The sequence below is a fragment of the Puma concolor genome, chromosome D2 (genome assembly GCF_028749965.1).
Source record: "Puma concolor isolate L17-30 chromosome D2, mPumCon1.1.hap2, whole genome shotgun sequence".
In the NCBI taxonomy this organism is placed as follows: domain Eukaryota; kingdom Metazoa; phylum Chordata; class Mammalia; order Carnivora; family Felidae; genus Puma; species Puma concolor.
Genome location: NC_141677.1, coordinates 35320437 through 35343378, shown reverse-complemented (window position 1 = coordinate 35343378; position 22942 = coordinate 35320437). Strand labels below are relative to the sequence as shown.

The window sequence follows — 22942 nt, the reverse complement described above, 5'->3', positions numbered from 1 at the left end:
ATTAACTACATAGTACATACAACGCTTAGAGAAATTTGTAACACCCCAAGAAAAGGCTTATGACAAAGTAGTCAAAAGAAAAGAGCAAGATACAAAATTATGTATAGAATGTGAACACAACTATGTAAAAAAGAAGCAAATATTTTAAAAAGGAAATAAATACATCAGAATGCATTCATTCGATAAATATTTATTAAATATCTGCTATATTCTAGACATTGTGCTAAGTGCTGGGGATATAGTAGTGATCAAAAACACATCACCTCTCATGGAAGTTACAATTTGGTGGGGAAAAGCAAACATTAATCAAATAATGAATGATGCAGTAAAGGTAAAATTGCAGCAGTTACAAGTGCGTCAAAGAGGTGGTACTTGTTACCATGAGATTATAGACAAAATAGAGGGATCTTATACAGTTATAGGCAGTCCAGGAAAGACTTCCTTGAAGAAATGATCTCTGAAGCACAAGGAAGAATTTAACTAGTCCAAGAAAGTCCGAGGCAGAAGAAACATCATGAACAAGGGCCCTGTGGTAAGAGAGAGACTGATGAGTAAGAGAATGGTTGAGTAGAGCAAGACTGGGAGAGGGTGGTGCCAGGTGGAGCTAGAGAGGAAGTAGGGGCCAGACACTGCCCAAACCAGCCAGCCAGGAACAATGGGAGTCATTAGGCACACTTGCATTTTCAAAAGATTTCTCCAGAATGAATTGGTGGGGTGTGGGAGAGAGTGGAGGGGGAAAAAGAGTCAATGGGGGAGGCCAGTTGGGAAGCTATTGTGGCAGTCCTTGCAGGAGCTGATGGTGACTTAGGCTCAAGAAATGGTGGTGCTGTAAATGGAGAGAAATGGATGACTTCAAGGGCTATGAAGCAAATTGCCAGGATGGGATGAGGGGAGCAAGAGGAGAAAAGCATTGAGATGGCTCCTAGGTTTCTGGATGTGAATCGAGGTGGTGCCATCCCTTGAGACAGAGGGTGATGGAAGAAGTTCATCAGGTTGGGGCCTGAAGACAGGACCAATTTGGGGCAGGTTGTTTGAGGTGCCCTATGTGTGACAACCAAAAGGGGGTGTAAAGTAGCAGAAAATGAGGGTAGGTCTGGCTGGGTATAAGCATTTATAAGTCAACTGTTTATTGGTGGTAATTTAAGCCTGTGTGTGAATGAAACTGTGTGAGAGAAAGTTGGGAACAGGAGAAACTCTAGAATGAGAACTTAAGGAACCCAATATTCAGGGCCAAGTAGAGGAGGTTGATTGCAAAGGAAACCCAAGAAACCAGAGACGTTAACAGCAACTATGGAATGCTATGGAAGCATTTTACTTTTATAGTTACTTTTATAATTGGGTAGAAAATTTTAGTTAAGGGGAAAAAAAACTTCTTATGGCTCCTTGACCTTAATTAACTTTTTAGATTTTTGAAAAATAGTATTTGAGGGCAAGAGGTGATGTTCAAAATATTTAACTAGTAGGACTTCAGAGCCCCAACACATGGATGGTAGCTAAAGGAGGGAGGGGTGTCAGAGGCCCTATGCCCTATGGTTGCTGGATCATGAAGTGGAAAGAGGCTGGGTAGCAGGAGGCCACATGGAAGGGATCTTCAAACAGCTATTTCTGATTATCAACCCTGCTTAAGGGTCCTCACCAACTGGATCCAACTAGCTCCTTCCCCCCATGCCCCCACCAGCCCTCTGCCTACTCATTGCCAACCCTCAAACTCTTCTGTCTACTGCAGTGATTTATTTATCATTTCTTCCCTTTTTTAAAGTAATCTCTATACCAAACATGGGGCTTGAACTCATGACCCCAAGATCAAGAGTCACATGCTCCACCAACTAAGCCAACCAGGTGCCCCTATTCATCATTTCTTGAGAATGCCTTGCCTTTTCATGTCTTCACGATTCTCCCTATACATAGAATGCCTTTCTCCTCCTTGTTTGGCAAACTTCTTTGCATTTTTATAGGCCCAGGTAAAATATCACCTCCTCTATAAAGTCTTCCTTGACTTCCCAAGGCAGAATTGTTTCCTCATCATTGTTCCATATACTTTATACATACTTTTATTATAGCATTTATCACGTTGAACTGCAGTCTTGGTTCTGTCTCTTTCACAAAGCTGTGAGCTCCTTGAGGACTAAGACTATGTCCCACTCATTCTTGTATCCCCAGCATCTAAAACAATGTCTGGTGTCCAGGTACTAATTTTTTTTTAAAGGTTGTTGAATGACTGCCAATGGGACTGCAAGGTCAGGGGGCCCTAGACTATCTTTTCTCCCAATTTTCTATTTAAAACTCAGCAACAGGGCACCTGGATGGCTCAGTGGGTTAAGTGGTCGACTTCGGCTCAAGTCATGATCTCCCAGTTCATGAGTTCAAGCCCCACGTCAGGCTCTGTGCTGACAGCTCAGAGCCTAGAGCCTGCTTTGGATTCTTTGTCTCCCTCTCTCTAACCCTCCCCCGCTCGTGCTCACTCTCTCTCTCAAAAAAAATAAACAAACATTAAAAAAATTAAAGCTCAGCAACAGTCCTGATACATGCTACAACATTGATGGAAGTGGAAAACATTATGGCAAGCAAAAGAAATCAGTCACAAAAGGGGTACCTGGCTGGCTCAGTCAGTAGAGCATGTGACTTTTGATCTCGGGGTTGTGAGTTCAAGCACCACTTCGGGTGTAGAGATTACTTAAAAACAAAAATCTGGGAAAAAAAAGTCTCTCACAAAAGACCACATATTATATGATTCTATATATATGAAATGCCCAGCATAGGCAAACCCACAGAGACAGACCTAGATTAGGGGATTGAGGAGATGGAGAGAAAAAGGGAGTGACTGCTAACGAGCATGGGGTTTCTTTTTGAGGTGATAAAAATGTTCTAGAATTGATTATGGTGATGGTTGCACAGCTCTGAATATAAAAATCATTAAGTTGTACATTTTAAGGGGTGAATTGTATAGTATGTGAATTATATCTCAATACTACTGTTATGGGGCACCTGGGTGGCTCAGCTGGTTAAGCATCTGACTTCAGCTCAAGTCACGATCTCTCGGCTAGTGAGTTCAAGCCCTGCATCGGACTCTGTGCTGACAGCTCAGAGCCTGGAGCCTGCTTCAGATTCTGTGTCTCCCTCTCTCTCTGCACCTCCCCAGTTCACGCTCTCTCTCTCTCTCAAAAATAAATTTAAAAACACATTTTGGGGCGCCTGAGTGGCTCAGTCAGTTAAGCATCCCACTTTGGCTCAGGTCATGATCTCACCAGTTTGTGAGTTTGAGCCCGCATTGGGCTCTGTGCTGACAACCCAGAGCCTGTAGCCTGCTTCAGATGCTGTGTCTCCCTCTCTCTCCCCTTCTCTGCTCACGCTCTGTCTCTGAAAAATTAGTAAATGTTAAAAAAAAAAAATTAAATAGTACTATTATTTATTTTTTTATTATTTTATTTGTGGCTTTTGTTTGGTTTACTTGTTTGAGGTTTTTTTGTTTTTTGTTTTTTTTTAAGAGAGAGCATGCATGAGCACCTGAGCTGTGCAAGCTAGGGAGGGGCAGAGGGATAGGAAGAAAGAAAGAGAATGTTAAGCAGGCTCCACATCCAGTGCTGGGGTGGGGGATGGGGAGCCCCACAGGGGGCTCAGCTTGATCTCACAACTGTGAGATCATGACCATGAGATCATGACCTGAGCCTAATCAAGAGTCAGACGCTTAACAGGTGCCTCTATAGTATTGTTATTTAAAAAGCACCTCAGCAGGGGCGCCTGGGTGGCGCAGTCGGTTAAGCGGCCGACTTCAGCCAGGTCACGATCTCGCGCTCCGTGAGTTCGAGCCCCGTGTCGGGCTCTGGGCTGGTGGCTCGGAGCCTGGAGCCTGTTTCCGATTCTGTGTCTCCCTCTCTCTCTGCCCCTCCCCCGTTCATGCTCTGTCTCTCTCTGTCCCAAAAAAATAAATAAACGTTAAAAAAAATTTAAAAAAAAAAAAATAAAAAGCACCTCAGCAACTTCTCCCACTGTATCTGATTCAAAGGGAAGGTTCAAATGTTTGCTGCTGGGGAGGAAGATGGACACACTGGGGGTGAGTGTGGGGTGAGTGTGGAGGAGCAGATGAGGGGTGTGGTGTAGGGGGTTGGCTTGGGAAAGGCAGAGCATAAGTGGAAATCAAGTTGAGTCCTCCTAATAGAACGGGCCACAGAATATTTCAGAAGGAGGGCTTCTGGTGTAAACGGAAACCACTTCAATGAAATCAGGTTTCAGAAAAAAGAAGGATGAGGTTAGCTGAGAAGAGTGAAATTTTACTTTGAAACTAGTGGCTGAGTGTGGTCTCCTCATTTGACCTGGGAATCTTTTAAGAGAAAAGAGTTATAATATAGACAGGGGTGGAAATACTAATACACTTAGCCTGGAAACCCCAGCATCTCCGAAGTAGGGAGCTTGAAAGGGGGCTGCTCTCCTTTTCCCAGGCTGGGCCCTGCCAGGAGGTCATAGGAAGCCAGCTGAATCCTGTCTCTGCCACTTACCAGCTGTGATGCCTCCGGCAAGTCTCCCTCTGTGTTTCCACTTTCTCTACTGTAAAATAGGGGCAATGATAGCACCTTCCTCACAGGACTGTTGTAAGGATTAAACCAGACACAGTGTGCAATACAGGGGTGCTTGGGTGGCTCAGTCAGTAGAGCATGTGACTCTTGATCTCGGGGCATGAGTTCAAGCCCTATGTTGACCATAGAACTTACTTTAAAAAACAAAACAAGGGGCGCCTGGGTGGCTCAGTCAGTTAAGCGTCCGACTTGGGCTCAGGTCATGATCTCGCAGTCTGTGAGTTCAAGCCCAGCATAGGGGTCTGTGCTGACAGCTCGGAGCCTGGAGCCTGCTTCAGATTCTGTGTCTCCCTCTCTCTCTGCCCCTCCCCTGCTTACACTCCGTGTCTCTCTCTCTCTCAAAAGTAAACATTAAAAAATTAAAAAACAAAACAGTGTCTAATACATAGTGAGGACTAGAAGAAGGCAGTCCCTAAGGTGAGTGACAGGTTAATATATGGAACCCTGAAACTGGTTGCTGGAGAAGTGGCTGTTCCTGATAGTCCTGAGAGAGAGATTAGGGAAGAGATAGTAGCTGGCAGGGGAAGGGGGGAGTCAGGTCAGGGTGGTGGCTGGGAAATGGTCTGAAAAGAGCAGTGTCATTGCTCAATCCCACCAGTGGGGCTCACACTTCCTGTTTTCAGTGTCTGTGAGCCCAGATGCTGGAGCTGCTCATGTTGGAACAAGATCTTTCTTGGCCCCTCAGGGGAAATGCAGAGGCTGAGAAGCAACTCAGCCTGGGCTGGGTCCCTTAGCTTCACATCATGCCTTTTCTTTCCTGGCAAGTTTCAGCTCCCACAAAACCCACAAATGCAGTTCTCGGGTGGAAGAGAGGGGACTCCCACTCAATCTATAGTTTTATAGTATAAGCCATCATTTTTGTGCCTTTATTAGGTGCCAGGATTATACTAAGAAATTTGTGAACTCACGAATCCTTATAACATTCTTGGGAGGTAGATATTACGATCTCTTTTTTTCAGATGGGGAAACTGGGGCACAGAGAGGTTAAGAGTCTTTCCCTTGTCACACAGCTAGTGTCAGAGCCAGGGTTCTAGTCCAGACCACTTGACTCTGTAACCCATGCTCTGAACCACTGTATCAAACATGCCAGATTAGAGGGACTAAAAATGAAATACTCTGGGACCCTGACCTCCAGAGGCCCATGATCTAGGAAACCTCTGAACAGGAAGCCCAGGAGACCTTGCACCCCCAAACCCCACTCAGAAAACTGATTGCTCATGCAGAGAATGCATGCTGACAAATCTTGAATTTACTGAGCCCTTCACATAATCTGGCCAGTTGTCCCCAAAGGATTTCAATCAGGAGTTCTTATAAGAAACACCTGGGAAACTTTTCTAACATCACAAGCCCTGGCACCAGTCCTGACCTGAATCACAATCACAATGTCTGGGGGGGGGGGGGGGGGGCATGGTCATATATGTATTTTTTAAAAGGTTTTCATGTGACTTGGTTAAGAAACACTGCTAAAAACCATTAACATAGGTTGGAAATCCCAACACTTTAGCATCCAACTATATCTCCCCACTTCTTCAGAAACTGATGTTTGGTTCAAAATATGTGGTCACCTCTATTAGGATACCACCTAGGTTTAGATTCTGGGTCCTCTGATACTAGGGATAGCAGTGACTGGTCATGAGCTTCATTAACACACTGAGAAAACTCAGCACCAGCCCCTCACACAGATGATGGGAAATTGTTTTCTATTCCCTGAATGACACAGACCCAAGCCAGACTGGGTTTTGAATCAGCAGTTTTCACTCATGCCAGTGTTCTCCTAGGTTGAGGTCAACCCCAGGATTGTTATGGGCAGAGTAAAGAGAATGTGGTGGGACTTATCCTAGAGGATCACTGTGTACAGCCATACAAGATGTGCGTTGTACAAAGGCATCAGGCTAAGGAGGGAATTGAGGGCAGACATCCAATCTGCACACTAGGCTGTACCTTACATGCTATGCAGGACCTATTCTACAATTCTTCTAGCCTCTACTTCTCAAAGTGCCATTAAGTCCGGAGATTCAGCCCCCAAGGAACTCTGAGATATATGCCACCATCATCATTTTCCACTTTTTATGCTCCCCAACTTCCTCCCAAACAAGTACCAAGAAAGAACCAAAGTCTTCAGAAAAATCACATTTTTTGATCATATTTATTCAAAATTACAAAAATAGATATAAATAAAAATAGCAGAATATAATTATTAAATATTCAGTGTATAGGAGTGGTCCTCACTTCACCCAGTGAGGATTGGATAGACTCAACTGAAAGGTCAGAAGGAATAACTGGCCAAGAAAGAACATCTATGTAAAAGTGAAACTGAAAATTTAGTGCTGGTCACGGGCCATGCCCCAGAATGATACATTCATAGGCATCACATGAGAGACTCAAAAGGACATAGGAGTCCATGACCTCTCCAGACAGACCATTCTATGTGGCATCATAGTCCATTCAGTTTAGGGAAATATCTAGACTTGCAGTCAGACACAGGAATACCAGTTGTTACTCATTCACACTGACACAGCCTGTGCACGGGTGTGCAAACATACATACACATATATAATATTTCCTGATACATTCATGGAATGTGAGAGCCCTTCCCTAAGTCATTAGTGTCTCCACTCCCCAAACCACTGTTCCACAGTGGCCGAGCTCACTCAAAAGACCTCAGTTCTGTTCTACTTCCTAATTGAGCAATTGTTCCTTTCCCCAACAGTGGGCCTCATGAATGCCCACTGTTGGGGGAGCTGGCTCTCCTTCTAGCTGTGCACAGGAAATGGCATTTTTAACTCCAGGAGGCTTTAGTTCCGAAAAAGACAAACTACTGGTCAATACCATCCTGGGTCAGAACGAGCCCTCCATCCTGGCCGCAGGGGATCTGGGCACTCAGCACCCAGGCCTGTATCTAAGGATAAAGCTATTGTTGCTCACCCTGGCAGGTGGCACATGCAAAACCATCTCTGCAGAGCCTATCTTCCTCAGTTTCTTCCTTATATATAGCTGATGCAGATGGTTCTACTGCAAAAACGACAGCATGGGAGTGGGTGGTACCCTTCTCTTCCCTTGGCTCCCTGGGGAGCCTCAGAGGTCTAGGCCATTCTGCTCCCCAGTGTGCCTTTGGATCCAAGGCAGGAAGCCTGAGACTCTTGTGTAGACGCCTGGCTTGTCCTTCATGGCACATCCGCTGCCCCAGCTCACAATCCCAGTCAGAGTCAGGCGGCCGTGGATAGAGCAGACCAGAGGGCCCCCAGAGTCTCCCTGTTAAGCCAAAGACACAAAAGGTGAGCCCAGAGAGAAGTGAGGAGGGGGCCATCTGATCCAATCACCCAATCATATGCAAGAGAGAGAGAAGGGAGAGTTTCTTAGAGTCAAAATCCTTAGTGACTCCCCACTTTCTACCACATAAAGTTTAAAATGCTCTGCTTGTTTTTCAAAGCCCTGCTATCTGCCACAATTCCATCTACATTCTCAGATCCTTTTCCTCCCCATCCTGGACTATGCCATGTTCACCCATTTTTGTATCTTTCAACTGGAACATTTTCCTTTCTTCCCTAGACCTCCTCAAATCCCTGCAGAGTCACATTCTCTTTAAAGCCTTTCCTCCAGTTGGCACTCACCTTCTGCTCCCAAACATCTAATCATTTACAATTCATACCACACCCTGAGCACTGAGTTGTATTGTTTTCTATTGTTTTCCTCTTTCTTGTGGTCTTATTTCTTTCCCTCCCCAGTGCAAAGTGTCTAGCACAGAGCCAGGCTCACAGCAAATGTTTGGGAAACATATAAGGGTTAGTTTAAACTGTCTAAGACCTAAGCTCCTAATACTGGCTTCTTAGGGCTTTGGTTGGACAGAGGCTCCCCAAAGCTGGCAGGTACAGGCCCAGGAGCCCTGGGGAGGTTTGGGGGTGACAAGGAGAGAAGCTAGAACTCTCACCTGGCAGGAATCTGTTTCCCATTGTGGGTCAGCAGCACACAGCATTTTGGTGGTGATTTCAGAGCCGTAGTAGTGGGGCTGCTGACACTCCTGGTAGGAAATCAGCTTCACAGAAGTCATTTTCAGCTGCTCTGGATAGAGATAGTCAGCTGGAGGGAGGAAACAAGAAGTTTACATTAAGCTGTATATGTCTAGTCTTTCCACTGGGACTCTCTGCTGGAGTGAGGACCAAAAAGTGTCCTCACCAGGGAAAACCTTTATTCATTTCCACCCAAATCTGAGCCTTTACTCCATGTATAGCCCCTCACCCCCCATCTATTTACCTTTATGGCCCATTACTCCCTAAACAGTGCTCCCTACTCCATCCCTGGACCCGTCTGCTACCTCCACAACGCTCCCATCTCTATCTCTACGGTCCTCTCTTGATCAAGTTGAGTTCACTTCCAGGTTACAACACTCCCTCAGAACCCTCTCAGCCAGCCCCAAATGTCACTTACTGGTATTCTCTTTTCCAAAACCAGTGATCTCACAGCTTGTGCCAAAATGAGCATCACCATACGATGGGGGCAAACAGATGGTTTGTATGGACCTGGATGGCTGTGCACACTGGCCTGTGTTGGATCTGATCTTCAGCAAGGCTGGCGGAGGAGGGAAGCAGGAGAGGTCAGGGGGAAAGATCTCCACCTGGTCAGTTGGTCACCATGTTTCGCCTCCAAATGCTGAAGGACTGGCTGTCTATCCCTAAATCGGTTAGGGTCAGAGATCATCCTGGAAAGTCTGCCTGTAGCTTATTACCTGAAACAAGTCTCCCCTGTCCCATGTCTCAAGGGCTTTGTTACAGCTGCTAACAAGAGCTTGGCCAGCCAGAGCCGCTGTATACAGCCATATGGTTGTTTTCTGTGAACAGCCCTGGCTGATGTAGATGAGCTGAATTCAGCCCAATGCTCTAAGTTGCAGATCCTGGGACAGGCAGAGGTTGTATCCAACAAAAGAAGGGGCCTCCCAGCCCAAGCCATATGCCCACAGGGTCACTGCCATCCATAGGAGGCTAAATGTTTGAAAATTTAAAGACTCTGCAGAGGAGCAGCAGGCCCTTCACATATGTCCTTTTGTTATATAAAGTAGGCTTTTCAGTTGCCCTACAACCTCAACCTCCCACTTGGTTCTCTTTTTGGACCCCTCTTCCTCCAACCATCATCATTATGGCAGATAAGGGTTTTCTACTCACCGATATCATTGTGGTGAGCAAGAGTGTCAGCACTATAGTCCTCATGCAAGATGAGATTTTCCACTTCAAACTTCATCTGCCCAAGTGTATCGGAGTTAAGCTTTGACCGACCCAGGTAGACAATGTAGTCCTCCTTCTTCGGGTTATTACTGTGGGAGGGGAGACCTGTTAGATAGTCTGATCTCATGAGATCTTGTCACTTCCCCTCCACAGCGAGCTCAGAGCATGACTTGTCCCCAAGGCCATGGGCCACATGGAGAGGGGCTAAGGGGGTAGAATTTAAGTGGAATCCTTTGCTGGGAAGGATAATGGGATGTGTCTGGGGTAAGGTAGGAGGGTCAGGGAGAAGAGACAGAGGGACGTACATGAAGCAATGTGTGGCGCTGACCACCCAGCAAGGACTGATGAGGCTGCCTCCGCACAAGTAGGTGACAGAGCCTCCACGGTGCCTCCTATAGATGGCTGCAAACCAAGGCTGGTTCTCGATGGTGGTGAATTCTCCCCCAATAATCTTAAAGCGAGGCCTCAGAGCCTTCTGGCCACACTGAAACTCTGCTGTTTTTGGAGGAGACAGGGGACTTTTTCCTGGAGGAGACAGGGGACGTTTTCCTGGAGGAGAAAGAGAGGGATGTCTTGGGGAGGCAAGTAGGATAGTGTCCCTCTCTTGTCCTTTGACCTCCCAGTTTTTCAAAGCCTGGCAGACCTCCCTCCTCAACTCTCCTGATGGAATAAGGCGATGTATGAGGCTGTCCCCTTCCACCCTACTGTCATAAATAGGTCAGTGACACTCACCAAAAGAGCAGTCGTGCACCATGCACTGTTGGACAAGCTGGTTTAAGCCAACCTGCACATAGCACCATGGCTTTCTCTGGTTGTCCGGGTTCCTGGTAACACAGAGGGGAAGGGGGGGGGGGTTGTCATTCCAACGCAGAATATGTTTCCTTCCCCTCCAGGGAAAACTCAGCCAGAGGCCTTGCTTTTCTCATGCTACGATCAGTACTCTTGAAACACAGGATGGTACCAAAGGTTCCTGTGTGGCTACGGGAGGGTCTTTGTTGCCCCACCTCACCTGCAATAATTGTGTTTCCCCAGGCCCAGCTGAAGGGCATCAGATCGGAGGGCATGGTACTCTTTCAGAAGAACGGCAGCAGAGTTCCAGGCCAGGCAGGGCCGGCCCACGATGTCGGTGTTGGCCTTCCCTCGGTAAGAGTGACCATTCCCCTGATAGCAGGTTTTCGATGTATCTAAGGAAGAATGTGAGGATGAGAGATATTAGAAAGAGGAGGAAATTCAGACAGACGTTTTAGAGATCGTGTCAGGCCTTGCATGATTTCAGACCTGGCAGAAAACACTAGAAAGGATCTCCTTCCGTCCCCACCCCACATTTGTGCAGCCACAGATTCATGAGACAGTGTGTCTGTGTACATCACATGGGGATCAAGATGTCCTCCACTCTACCTCCAGCCCTTAACTCCTGCCTGCTCTTACATCCCACCCATCTCTCCCTGTCCCCAAGTCTCTGGTGTCCCCTACTCCCCAGTTAGAGTCAGGATATCCATACCTATCTCACAGTGTTCTCCTTGGAATTTCTTTGGACAGCTGCATCGCTGAATGTTGGAGAAGTACTTGTAGGACACACATGTTCCTCCATTCAGGCAGCCGCAGTTTGCTGGAGAGCACAGAGGTGGAGGGGTAAGCAAGGAGTGTGGGAGGAGGCAAGGGGGGAGCCAGCCCTGCAACAGGGTCAGGGAGGGGCTGCCCCCTGAGGCTTTTCCAAGATGTCTGTACGGCCAGATATTATGCAAGGGGTGGATACTCACATGCATCAGACACTGGATGAAGTTCATGGCTGCCCTGGAAACGATGAGAGGAAGGGGAAAATTCATCAAAGGTCCCATGCTCCTGGGACCCAAGGGGAAAGATAAACTGGCCTCCTGCCAAATCTCACCTTTTCCTCCAGCTCCCTCTCTCCTCACCTTGTTCATATCTAACTAGCCCTCAAATAGAAGATCATAGGTTTCAAGCAGGGAGAAATGGATTGACTCAAGCAAGCTAGGGTGCAAGAGAGCTAGGCCAGTCTCTGCAGTTCCTTCTTCCCTTGGCTGAAGGTGTGAACTCCCTTGGTTCTCAGGGTCCCCACAGCCACACCTGTCCTATTTTCCTGAGAGGCTAGCCCCCCGTAGATGGAATCCAGAGGACCCCAGCTCCCTATGCACCGCTCTCCTTCCTTCCCCTGAGGCTGTTCAGGAGTCCTGCCAAGCCCCCTCCCGCCGCCATAAGTCAAAGCGGGGAAGCCACTTACTTCGGAGTCGCTCACCACCAGGACACAGAGGAGCAGGCATGTCGTCAGGACTCTCATGGTGGCCAGGCTGGGGCTCTAGACAGCACTCTACAAAGGAGGGAGAAGTCAACTTGAGGAAGGAGCAGAGGAGAGAGAAGGCGTGCCGGGTGGGTCACCGCAGTTCAGAACAGAAATCCCAAGGTCTCCCCAGAGGGGCGCCTGCGGTGACCAGGCTTCCCAGGCCCCGCCACCTCTCCTCGCTGGAGGCTCAGGGGTTCTGGCACCCGAAGGGGATGCACAGGCACCGGGAGCGGGAGCGGTGACTCGGACTCTGCCGCTGCGGAGCCGGGCCGCTGGGCAGCCGGGGTAGGGGGAAGGGAAACCCGCAGGAGCAGCCCTGCGCAATGAGGGTGGCCTGCACTCACCGGCGGCTACAGCAGGAGGGACTCGGCGCTGGGACGGCAGGGACAGGTTGACACTGAAATCCGAGGGGCTCTGGGGCTCCAGCAGTTGCGCTGTGCTGCTAGCCCGCCGCGGGACTCTATATCAGGACCCGCCCCAGCCCTGGCCCCGCCCCCGCCCCAGCCTGGGATCTCCCCAACCCCTCCCTTCTCTCCGCTTCCCTGGGGAAGTGTGTTTCCTCAACCTTGTCTGAGAGTGAGGGACTGCGCGGTCCCCAGGGGAGGGGACGTACGAGGTCTGAAAACAGAGACACAGAGGCATCTAAATTCCTCGCCCTCTCCTCCCATTCACCTGTCCTGGGCCCCATCCCAGTGGATGGGGCCTCCGAATTGCTCTTGGGAGACTCTCCGTCCAGCTCTGATGTCTCTCCCCAGATCCCCTAAACAGCTTTTCTCCAGCCTTTACACCTTTGGGCCCCAAACGCCTGGGAGAATGGTTCGGACCACTGGGTGTGGGGTCATAGTCCGCAGCTCAGAGAGCTAAGTCTGTTTCTCAACGTGAAAATGCACGTGACACAGGCTTGCTTACTCCTGCTAACGAGCTGTTGAATAGCAGCTCCCCGAAATTCATCAACACAACCAGTGGATAAGACAAAGTTGAGTTTATTGCTTACCGTCCTAAGGGCAGGAGCAGCGGGTAGGCAAGATCGGATTTTATTGAGAATTTAGAGTTTGGTTTAACTTAAGGGTAGCCTTTCAAAGTGAGGGCTTGGTAAGGATTGCATAAGGACCACGCACGACATATTATTATAGGATTGTGAGAACAAAGTCTAAGGGCACAAACTGTTGATGTTTTCTATTAAAGTATTGATGGATCTTTCAAAAATTTCCTGTAACAAACAATCCCTTTACTTGCCTGGGCCAGAGTATAGTCAGTTAATAAAGACAATAGAATGTAAAGCCTTATTAAGGTAGACACTAAGCTGTGGAGGGGCAGGAAGTTCTGTTTTCACATCTGAGGAGAGAAACTGGGGAACTAACTGGAGGACAAGAATGAGATTTGTTTTTCACTCTATGCTTTTTGCACTGTTTCAACTTTTGAAAACATACCTTTATATCACCCATTCCAAAAATATAATTACAGTTTTTTTTTTTAAGTTTTTAAAATTTATTTTGAGAGAGACAGCATGAGTGGGGGGAGGGCCAAAGAGAGGAGACAGAGAATTCCAAGCAAGCTCCTTGCTTCCAGCACAGAGCCCAACATAGGGCTTGAATCACAAAACTGTGAGATCATGACCTGAGCCGAAGAAACTAAGAGTGGGACACTTAACCGACTGAGCCACCCAGGTGCCCCATAATCACAGATTTAAAACAAACAAACAAACATATGTATTGGGGTGCCTGGGTGGCTCAGTCGGTTAAGCATCCCACTTTGGCTCAGGTCATGATCTCACAATTGGTGGGTCCCAGCCCCTCATAGGGCTCTGCACTGGGCTTGGAGCCTGCTTGAAATTCTCTCTTCCCCCTCCTCCTCCCCCCACCCCTATGTCTCTCAAAATAAATAAATAAACTTTAAAAAATGCATATGCTCAGTTGGCTCAGGTCATGAGGTGACGGTTGGTGAGCCCCGTATCAGGCTGTACCCTGACATTGTGGAGCCTGCTTGGGCTTCTCTTTCTCCCTGTCTCTCTGCCCCTCACCCACTTGCTCTCATACTCTCTTTCTCTCAAAATAAATAAACTTTTAAAAAAATGCACATGTATTTAGTATTCTAGACTTCACCATAAAGCCTTGTTTCTAATGAGATAAAGTAATTGCTTATCAAACAAGGTTGGCCTCCAGAAAGACAGGCCATGTGTAAAGGACTCCACCTGCTTTACCTGCCCGAAGGCAAGCACACATAGTTGTATAGCCGTGCACATTCACATATCTCTCAGGCATAGCTGAAGGAGCACAGCGGGGACTCTGAGGTTCAGTCAACCCTTTCCCTTTCCCCTGGTGTTGGGAACCAACACCTTCGTGAAGGAATGGCTTGGGGTGACTTCCTTCTATCCAGAGGGACTGTCCCCTTAATGGGAAGAAAGAGGGCTGTGTCCCTGTAACTCATTAGCATCCTAAAGCCAAGCCCCAGGCTTGGTCCCTCTTTCTGCCTAGGCCTACAACATTTTGCTGCCTGGCAAACCTGAACCTTGGGTCTGGATCCACTTGAGAAGGGAAGGAGGAAGGCAGGGAGAATGCCAGTAGGAAGGAGGAAAGCTTCTTTGCTCTGCTCCAGCCAGAGGTCTCAAGATGCCAACCTCTGCTTGGGGGAAGTTCAAGTTAACCATTCAGCTTTCGTGAGGAAGATGACCCATCATCCTCTGGAGAGAGTTTTTCTGTGTCCGGCTGAGCTGCCAGCTCTCAGGGAATGGACTGAGTCACAGGTGCTAGAGGCTTCAGAGCTGGCCTGGCTACTTCCTCTAGAAAACTGAAGCATGTTTTGTTTGGATTTAGAACCCATTAATTGCAAATAAACGTGATCAAAATGTAAACAGAGATGTTGCAGCCTGAGGACTTACCCCGAAACTACTAGGTTAGGTATCAGGAAATTCCCAGCACACTGTCATGATTCACAGAGCACCCCCAGCAGCTCTCATGACTCCAGATTACTTGGCTGGAGGCTGTCATGCTGATTCTTGAGAGCAGGATGACCTCATTTCCTCCTGGACAAAGACGCTTGGAGACCGTTATGCAGCGTGACACTCTTCTTCCCTTTTCTTCCCCCTGCAGTGCCTTCACCTGGTTGAACAATCCTGGAGCCTCCAACTCTTTACTGTCTTTCCACTGTATGATCTTTGGTGCGCCCTGAAACCTCTGTGTCCGTCTTTTGGTGCACAGCCTGTGCTAGTCTTTTCAATTCTTCAAGGGCAGAGACCACATCTTAAACATCTTTGTCTCTCCCTCAACCCTGGGTACATGCCCTGTTCATGTAGGTGTTTTATGAGGAATGGATCAGTAAACAAGTGGCAATAGAAAGCTTTGGGGCACCCTGAAAGTTTTCCTACTCTCTTTCTTGCAGTGAAAAATAGTACTGGTATTGTTTCTGTCTTGTGCTAAAGAGCAATTTGACACAAACTATTCCTCTTTTGTTTTAAACAATTTTTTTTTTGAGAGAGAGAGAGAGAGAGAGAGAGAGAGAGCACGCCTGTGCCTGCGAGCAGAGGATGGATAGAGGGAGGGGAAGAATCTTAAGCAGGCTCCACCCCTAGTGCGGAGCCTGGTGCATGGGGCTTGACCTCACAAACATGAGATCATGACCTGAGCCAAAATCAAGAGTCAGACATTTAACCAACTGACCACCTAGTTGCCCCCAAACTATTCCTCTCTAAACTCTTAACAGCCTTATGACATAGCTGGAAATCGTGTCCATTTTGCAGATGAGGAAAATGAGGTGGAGAAAAGATACACACTTGATGAGTGGCAAAGCCAGCACTAGGACCCAGGTTTTCTGATCCTTATTCCCATGCTCTATACCTCACTGCCTCCATGGAGAAGGGAATAAGACAGAATGCTGTGAAGATGAGCGTCAGATGATGTACAATGTTCCAGCTCAGGGGAGCCCTCTTGCTGGTTTTGGGACCACCTTCCAGAATTCTCCTTGGGCCATGGGCCCCTAGTTCTTGGAAAGTCTGCACTGTAGTATGGGTTAGTTGCTTGCCTGAGTTCTAAGAACTAACTTGGTGGTCTAGGCTATCTGAAGTTTCTATCGAGGGTAAGAGAATAAGGAGCATAATGTATATGGTTTCATTCTGTTCCTGACTCCCAGAGTCACACCACCTGCCCCCACCTCTGTGTTTCAGAAGACCAAACTTCTAAGTCAGATGTGGCAACAGAGACTAATGAAGGGGTCCCCTTTCCCAAAGCTTCTTATAAAAGAGCAGGCAGATGCCAGGTGCGCAAGAAGAACCAGGATGTCCAGACTTGGCCTTGAGACTATGTCCAGGAAACTGGGCCCCTGAAAAGGCTATTTTCTGACCAGCAGGAACCAAAGGGAAGCTCACATCAAGGCACAGGATGTATTCCTGGTCTGCTGTACCAAAAATGTTCAACATGGCGGTGACTGGGCGGCTCAGTCAGTTGAGCATCCGACTCTTGGTTTTGGCTCAGGTCACGGCCTGCGTTGGGCTCTGAGCTGGGCGTGGAGCCTGCTTGGGGTTCCACCTCTCTCTCCCTCTGCACTTCTCTCTCAAATAAATAAAGTGAAAATAATAATAATAAAAAAAGAATGTTCAGCATGGTACTACATAGAGAGTAGCGTCTAGCCTCGGGTCTGCCACATCCAGGCTGAATAACCTCAGACAAGACACTTAACTCTCTTCATCTCAGTTCCTAGCTGCAAAATGAGGCAATGCCTGCTCTGCCTGTTCCTCACTTTGCAGATTGAATGAGATCATGCTTGTGTGTGTGGAAGTGTTTGTTCATTCCTTTATTTATGGACCCAATGCCAAGGACAGTTCTGGATACTCGAGATAGAGGGATGAACTTTGTAAACTACAATTCCTACCCTGAGTGCTTGCCTTGCCTTCCTGACTATGGCTGTACTGGGCCAGAAGACCAGCACTTCTCTGGAGTCTGTCCCAGGATTCCGGTTAAGTGGGGATGCCGTGTCCTTAGCCAATAGTTCCCAGCAGCTGGCCAGCTGCATGTGCTATTCACCCTCTATAGCCCTGACTCCCATTCCCTCCCCCACTTCTCTGCTGTCTGTGGCCTGAAGCTCCTCTCTTTTTCCCCTACACCCAGGGCAGACAGATTCCTCTGCAGTTCTGGGAAGGAGGCACTGAATGCCGGTCACATAGCTTCCCTGGGTCTGAGGACTCCCACGTGTGTTTAGAGCTAAGGGAAAAGACGCTTTTGTCACAGTATGCACTGAAACATGATAGGGGAGCTTCTGGAACCGCTGGGCCCCCAGCAGCCTGTGGAAAGAGTGGGGCAGAGGAAGCCACATACTTGCTTCCTTACTCATGGAAAGCAAAGAGCCCAGGGGCTGCATCCTGAGGTTATAGTCTGTCGTCAGTAATGCCCTGAACAGAGAGGCCACGTTGGTCCCTCCAGTTCAGCCTCTGACCCCTACTCTTTCTCACCCTTTACGCCTCATGATTTCTGTTCCAATTCCTACCCCGCTGAAGTCAATTGGCTCAGATCTCTGCGTGAATATTTTGAGCCTTGGCCAAATTTTTCTTCATCTTTAACCCAAATCTGTCTTTAACTTCCTAAATCAGGAACTTGTGACCTTAAAGGAGTGTTGGTCCCGGCTTTCTAGACGTAGATTCTGAGTCCCCTCCAAGAACTAAAGCTAGGCCCTAGAAATTCTGCTTAAGTTACCGTGCTGGACGGCAATGGCTCCTTAACTGGAAGGTAAGGGGATACCTAGGAAGAAAGGACTGGAAAGGGAAACTGGAAACTGGTGGGTACTACCAAGAAGTCGATGATGTTTAAGGAAATACATTAAGCCAGGAGCTAGTATATTAAAAAACATTGCTGGGGCGCCTGGGTGGCGCAGTCGGTTAAGCGTCCGACTTCAGCCAGGTCACGATCTCGCGCTCCGTGAGTTCGAGCCCCGCGTCGGGCTCTGGGCTGATGGCTCAGAGCCTGGAGCCTGTTTCCGATTCTGTGTCTCCCTCTCTCTCTGCCCCTCCCCGGTTCACGCTCTGTCTCTCTCTGTCCCAAAAATAAATAAACGTTGAAAAAAAAATTAAAAAAAACAAAACAAAAAAAAAAAAAAAACATTGCTCAGAAGAAAACCAACATAGCATCCATAGCCCATACGATGTATAATATCATGTGCTCATGGCTCTCCTGAGATGATTTCTATATGCTTCTCTGTCGGTAAAGCAAGTGCAAGCACTTCCCTTTCCATTACACAGAGAGGAAAATAGAGGGCTAATGAAGGGAAGTGAATCATCTGAGTTCATTCACTGAAAATGATGAGATTCAGAATTCACCGATTTTGAGGAAACTCATGACACATTTCCACCCTCTCCCCTCCTATTCTGAATCCTCACCGCCTCCCTTCCTGACCACCCTCAATCCCCACCCTCAGTCTCTTTGTCTTCCGAAGGTGCTTCTTTTCTCCAAACAGTGATTGATACTAGTGTGATGAGGCAGCCAAGCCCTGGGGGGAGGTCAGTTTCCTTTCAGAGGGCACACAGGATGAAATGTATGGAAGTCTGTGAGAGGAGGGAGCAGGGACCCAGCAGGGAGCCCCTGAGATAGGTGTGTTTGCAGAGTGAGTGGAAAAACAGCATGCCAGTATTCTAACCAGGAGGCTTCTCTTTACTCTGAAAGCAGTGGATGGTGGGAAGTGTGACAGCAGTTAAAGAAGACAGCAGTTAAAGACAGCAGCTAGAATTAAAGCAGTGGATGGTGGGAAGTGGAGCTGGAGGTGCCTAGCTGGCTAAGTTGGAAGAGCATTCAACTCTTGATCTTGAGGTCATGAGTTCAAGCCCTACATTGGGTGTAGAGATTATTAAAAGGAAGGAAGGAAGGAAGGAAGGAAGGAAGGAAGGAAGGAAGGAAGGAAGAAAGAAAGAAAGAAAGAAAAAGAAAGAAAGAAAGAAAAGCACTTAAAAAAAGTCATTAAAAAAAAAAAAGGAAGAGGAAGGCTATTCCCCCCAAGGAGATGTTATAATCTATCCTTTGTTAAAGATAGATGATAGGAACCAATTTTTATTTGCTTAAAATTCTTTTTCAATCTTGGCAACAACTTTTAAGGAAGGTACTTTTTTTTTTTAATTTACATCCAAGTTAGTTAGCATATAGTGCAACAATGATTTCATGAGTAGATTCCTTAATGCCCCTTACCAATTTAGCCTATCCCCCCTCCCATAATCCCTCCAGTAACCCTCTGTTTGTTCTCCATATTTAAGAGTCTCTTATGTTTTGTCCCCCTCCCTGTTTTTATATGATTTTTGCTTCCCTTCCCTTATGTTCATCTGTAGTGAAGTCATATGATATTTGTCTTTCTCTGACTGACTAGTTTCCTTTAGCATAATACCCTCTAGTTCTACCCACATAGTCATAAATGGCAAGATTTTATTCTTTTTGATTGCTAAGTAATACTCCTTTGTATATATACACACCACATCTTCTTTATCCATTCATCCATCGATAGACATTTGGGCTCTTTCCATACTTTGGCTATTGTTGATAGCGCTGCTATAAACATTGGGGTGCAAGTGTCCCTTTGAAACAGCACACCTATATCCCTTGAATAAATACCTAGTAGTGCAATTGCTGGGTCATAGGGTAGTTCTACTTTTAATTTTTTGAGGAACCTCCATACTGTTTTCAGAGTGGCTGTACCAGTTTGCATTCCCACACACAGTGCAAAAGAGATCTCTTTCTCCGCATCCTCACCAACATCTGTTGTTGCCTTAGTTGTTAATGTTAGCCATTCTGATAGGTGTGAGGTCGTATCTCATTGTGGTTTTGATTTGTATTTCTCTGATGATAAGTGACGTTAAGCATTTTTTTCATGTGTCGATTGGCCATCTGAATGTCTTCTTTGGAGAAGTGTCTCCACTTCTTATTCACGTCTTTTGCCCATTTCTTCACTGGATTATTTGTTTTTTGGGTATTGAGTTTGATAATTTCTTTATAGATTTTGGATATTAACCCTTTATCTGATATGTCATTTGCAAATATCTTCTCCCATTCGGTCGGTTGCCTTTTAATTTTGTTGATTGTTTCCTTCGCTGTGCAGAAGCTTTTTATTTTTATTTTTTAATGTTTTTTTAATGTTCATTTATTTTTGAGAGAGAGACAAAGAGAGACAGAGCGTGAGAGGCGGAGTGGCAGAGAGAGAAGGAGTCACAGAATCCGAAGCAGGCTCCAGGCTCTGAGCTGTCAGTACAGAGCCCAACGCGGGGCTTGAACCCACAGACTGTGAGATCATGACCTGAGCTGAAGTCGGACGCTCAACCGACTGAGCCACCTAGGCGCCCCTGAAGCTTTTTATTTTGATGAGAAAGAAGGTACTATTATTTTCACCATTATGAAAGAGAAAACTGAAGCTCATGGAGTTTAAGCAGCTTACCCAAGGTCACGCTATAGGTAGGTAAATGGTAGACTTGGGATTTATACTCACACCTGGTTGATTCCAGAATGTGGAGAACTATCTCTGAGGCAGTAATGCATTCTGTCAAGAAGGTGAGGGTTTTGGGGGTGCTTGTCCTTTTTTCTGGGTTTCTTCCCACTTCTAACCACGGATGCTATCCTGGGGTAGCCCCAGCTGTCCAAGTCTTGTCTGCATTGGTTCCTGACTACCTAGCTTCAGCCAGACTTTAATAAAAATGTTCTTCCTCTTATTTAATATAACCAGCCACAACTGGGTCTAGTCAAAGAAGTGATCACTGGGTCTTCTGGCTATGTTTATTATATCTAAGTGGATCTCTGGAACCATCTATGGCCAGTCTTCCCTTTTTGCAACCATTATTCAACCGTATTAAGTAATGGGGATACCCAAGAGTTCTTCTGTAGGGAAATAACAATAGCTTCTATTTACTGAGTGTGCATTTTATTTAGCAAGCATTGGGTAACAGCTTCATGTGCACTATCCCATTTAATCCTCAATGAGGGAGATGCAATATCATCCCTACTTTATGGGTAAGGAAACCAAGGCTCTGAGAAGTTAAAGTTACAAAGCTAAGCCGATACCTGGCAAGTCAAACCTCAGTTTCTCACTCCAAAACTTGTGCTGATTATCACTACGATAGTGTTGTTGCTTTACCCTTCCCAAGGGAAACAATGCACCCTGTTGAACAGGTGCCCAGGAAATGGTAATAATAAACATTCACTGGGATGTCTAAGTGGCTCAGTCGGCTGAGTGTCTGACTTTTGATTTTGGCTCAGGTCATGATTCCAGAGTCATGGGCTCAAGCCCCATGGGATTCTCTTTCTCTTTCTGTCTGTTTTCCCCACTTGTGCTCTCTCTCTTTCTCTAAAATAAAAAACTAAAAAAAAATATTCCCTGTTATGTTATCTAACCTTGTCTGATGATAAGAATCACCTGACTTAAAAGTTTAAACAATACAGAATGTCAGGTTACTTCTGGGGAAATTCTAATTCATTGGGTCCAGGATGGGGCCTAGGAATCTGAATCCTAATATGCATCTTAGAAGATTCTTACCATTAAACAATTTGGGGAAAATGTCAGTTAATGCATAATTGGGACTGTTGGTTTACTTTTTTATGTGGGAATACCCAGTTAAGTCACAAACTTTCTATTTCCTATGTCTTCTACTCCAACCCTTTCCTTTGAAATAAGGACCAGTATAGAAGTGGGAAAGATCCAGGGCTGGAAGGCCAACTTTTGCGTAGAATTTCTCAGACAGGGATGAATCAAGAAGGGAATGTACACCTGAGAGTCTTGTGCAAACCCGGCTACCCTGAGGCGACTTTCCTGAAGAATCTGTTCTCAAAAAAGCTAATTGCTTCGGCACTTTTGTACTTGTTCTTTTTTTAGATCCTAGTGATAATTCCATTTTTAAAATGTCAGATGTTTGGCTAATGGAGGGACTTTTCTGTACAGAAATTGAAAGAATTTGGGGAATGAGAGTAACCCTGAAAGTCACGGCAGTGGATGAGAATTTGGTTCCCTAAGGTTCAGGAAAATTGGGAGAAACTGGGTAGAGGTGAGAAGATAGCAGAATTGAGAATATCTGTACTTACTTTCCATCTGTGATAGTTCCTCACAGTTCTTGTGCTGGCACCCTTCTGAGCTTTTTAATTTTTCCCTCTAGGATCTTCTAAGTAAAACTGGGTTTCCAGAGCATTGTCCCTCTGCAGGGAGGGTAGGAACCACCCTCAGCAACAGTGGGCCCAGCAGCTTGTGGGATAACCACAAAGTTTGCATTTTTAGTCAACAAGGAAATAACAGTGACATTCTCCCTGAACAGACTCTCTGCTCCATGGCATAGTGTCCTAGGATTTATTCAGTCTATGTCATGGCAGTCAGCTTATTCTATTTGGAAAGCAAACTCCAGCCCAAGTTCAAAAATAAAAGAATTAAGTTCAACTCAAGCTGTTAATTTCATACAATCAACCAAAAATTACTTTCAAATACCTAATGTGTACCTAGTGCTGGGCTAGACCCTAAGAGCACACAGAACATACGTGATCTGTATCCTGAAGAAGTTTAAATCTGGTAAGGAAGACAAAATGCTATATATGAAACAATTAAAATGCTATTAAACAAGATGGTTACTATAAAAAAAGGAAAAGAAAAAAGAAAAGAACAAGCATTGGCAAGATGTGGAAAAATGGGAACCCTTTTCCACTGCTAGTGAGATTGTAAAATGGTGCAGCCACCATGGAAAACAGTATGGCAGTTCCTCAAAAAATGAAACATAGAACAACCATATGATCCAGCAATACCAATTCGGGGTATACATACAAAAGAATTGAAAGCAGGGTCTCAAAGGGATATTTGTACATTCATGTCATAGCAGTACTATTCACAATAGCCAAGAGGTAGAAGCAACCTAAATGTCCACT

The 22942-nt window shown here is 46.3% G+C and overlaps 1 protein-coding gene across 6 annotated transcripts in view; it reads left to right on the top strand.

The window, feature by feature from the left end:
- The window catches only part of CAMK2G (calcium/calmodulin dependent protein kinase II gamma), a 122648-nt gene that overhangs the window by 24369 nt on the left and 75337 nt on the right, over positions 1-22942 (top strand). For 5 of the 6 annotated variants that reach the window (XM_086680025.1, XM_086680028.1, XM_086680027.1 and 2 more), the window contains exons 3-4: positions 10820-10930; positions 11327-11419. The exons of the other annotated variant lie outside the window; for it this stretch is intronic. In XM_086680025.1, the coding sequence (XP_086536151.1) occupies positions 10908-10930; positions 11327-11419 (116 nt within the window). In that variant the 5' untranslated portion in view covers positions 10820-10907. The remainder of the gene's footprint in view (positions 1-10819; positions 10931-11326; positions 11420-22942) is intronic. 6 annotated transcript variants of the gene reach the window in all.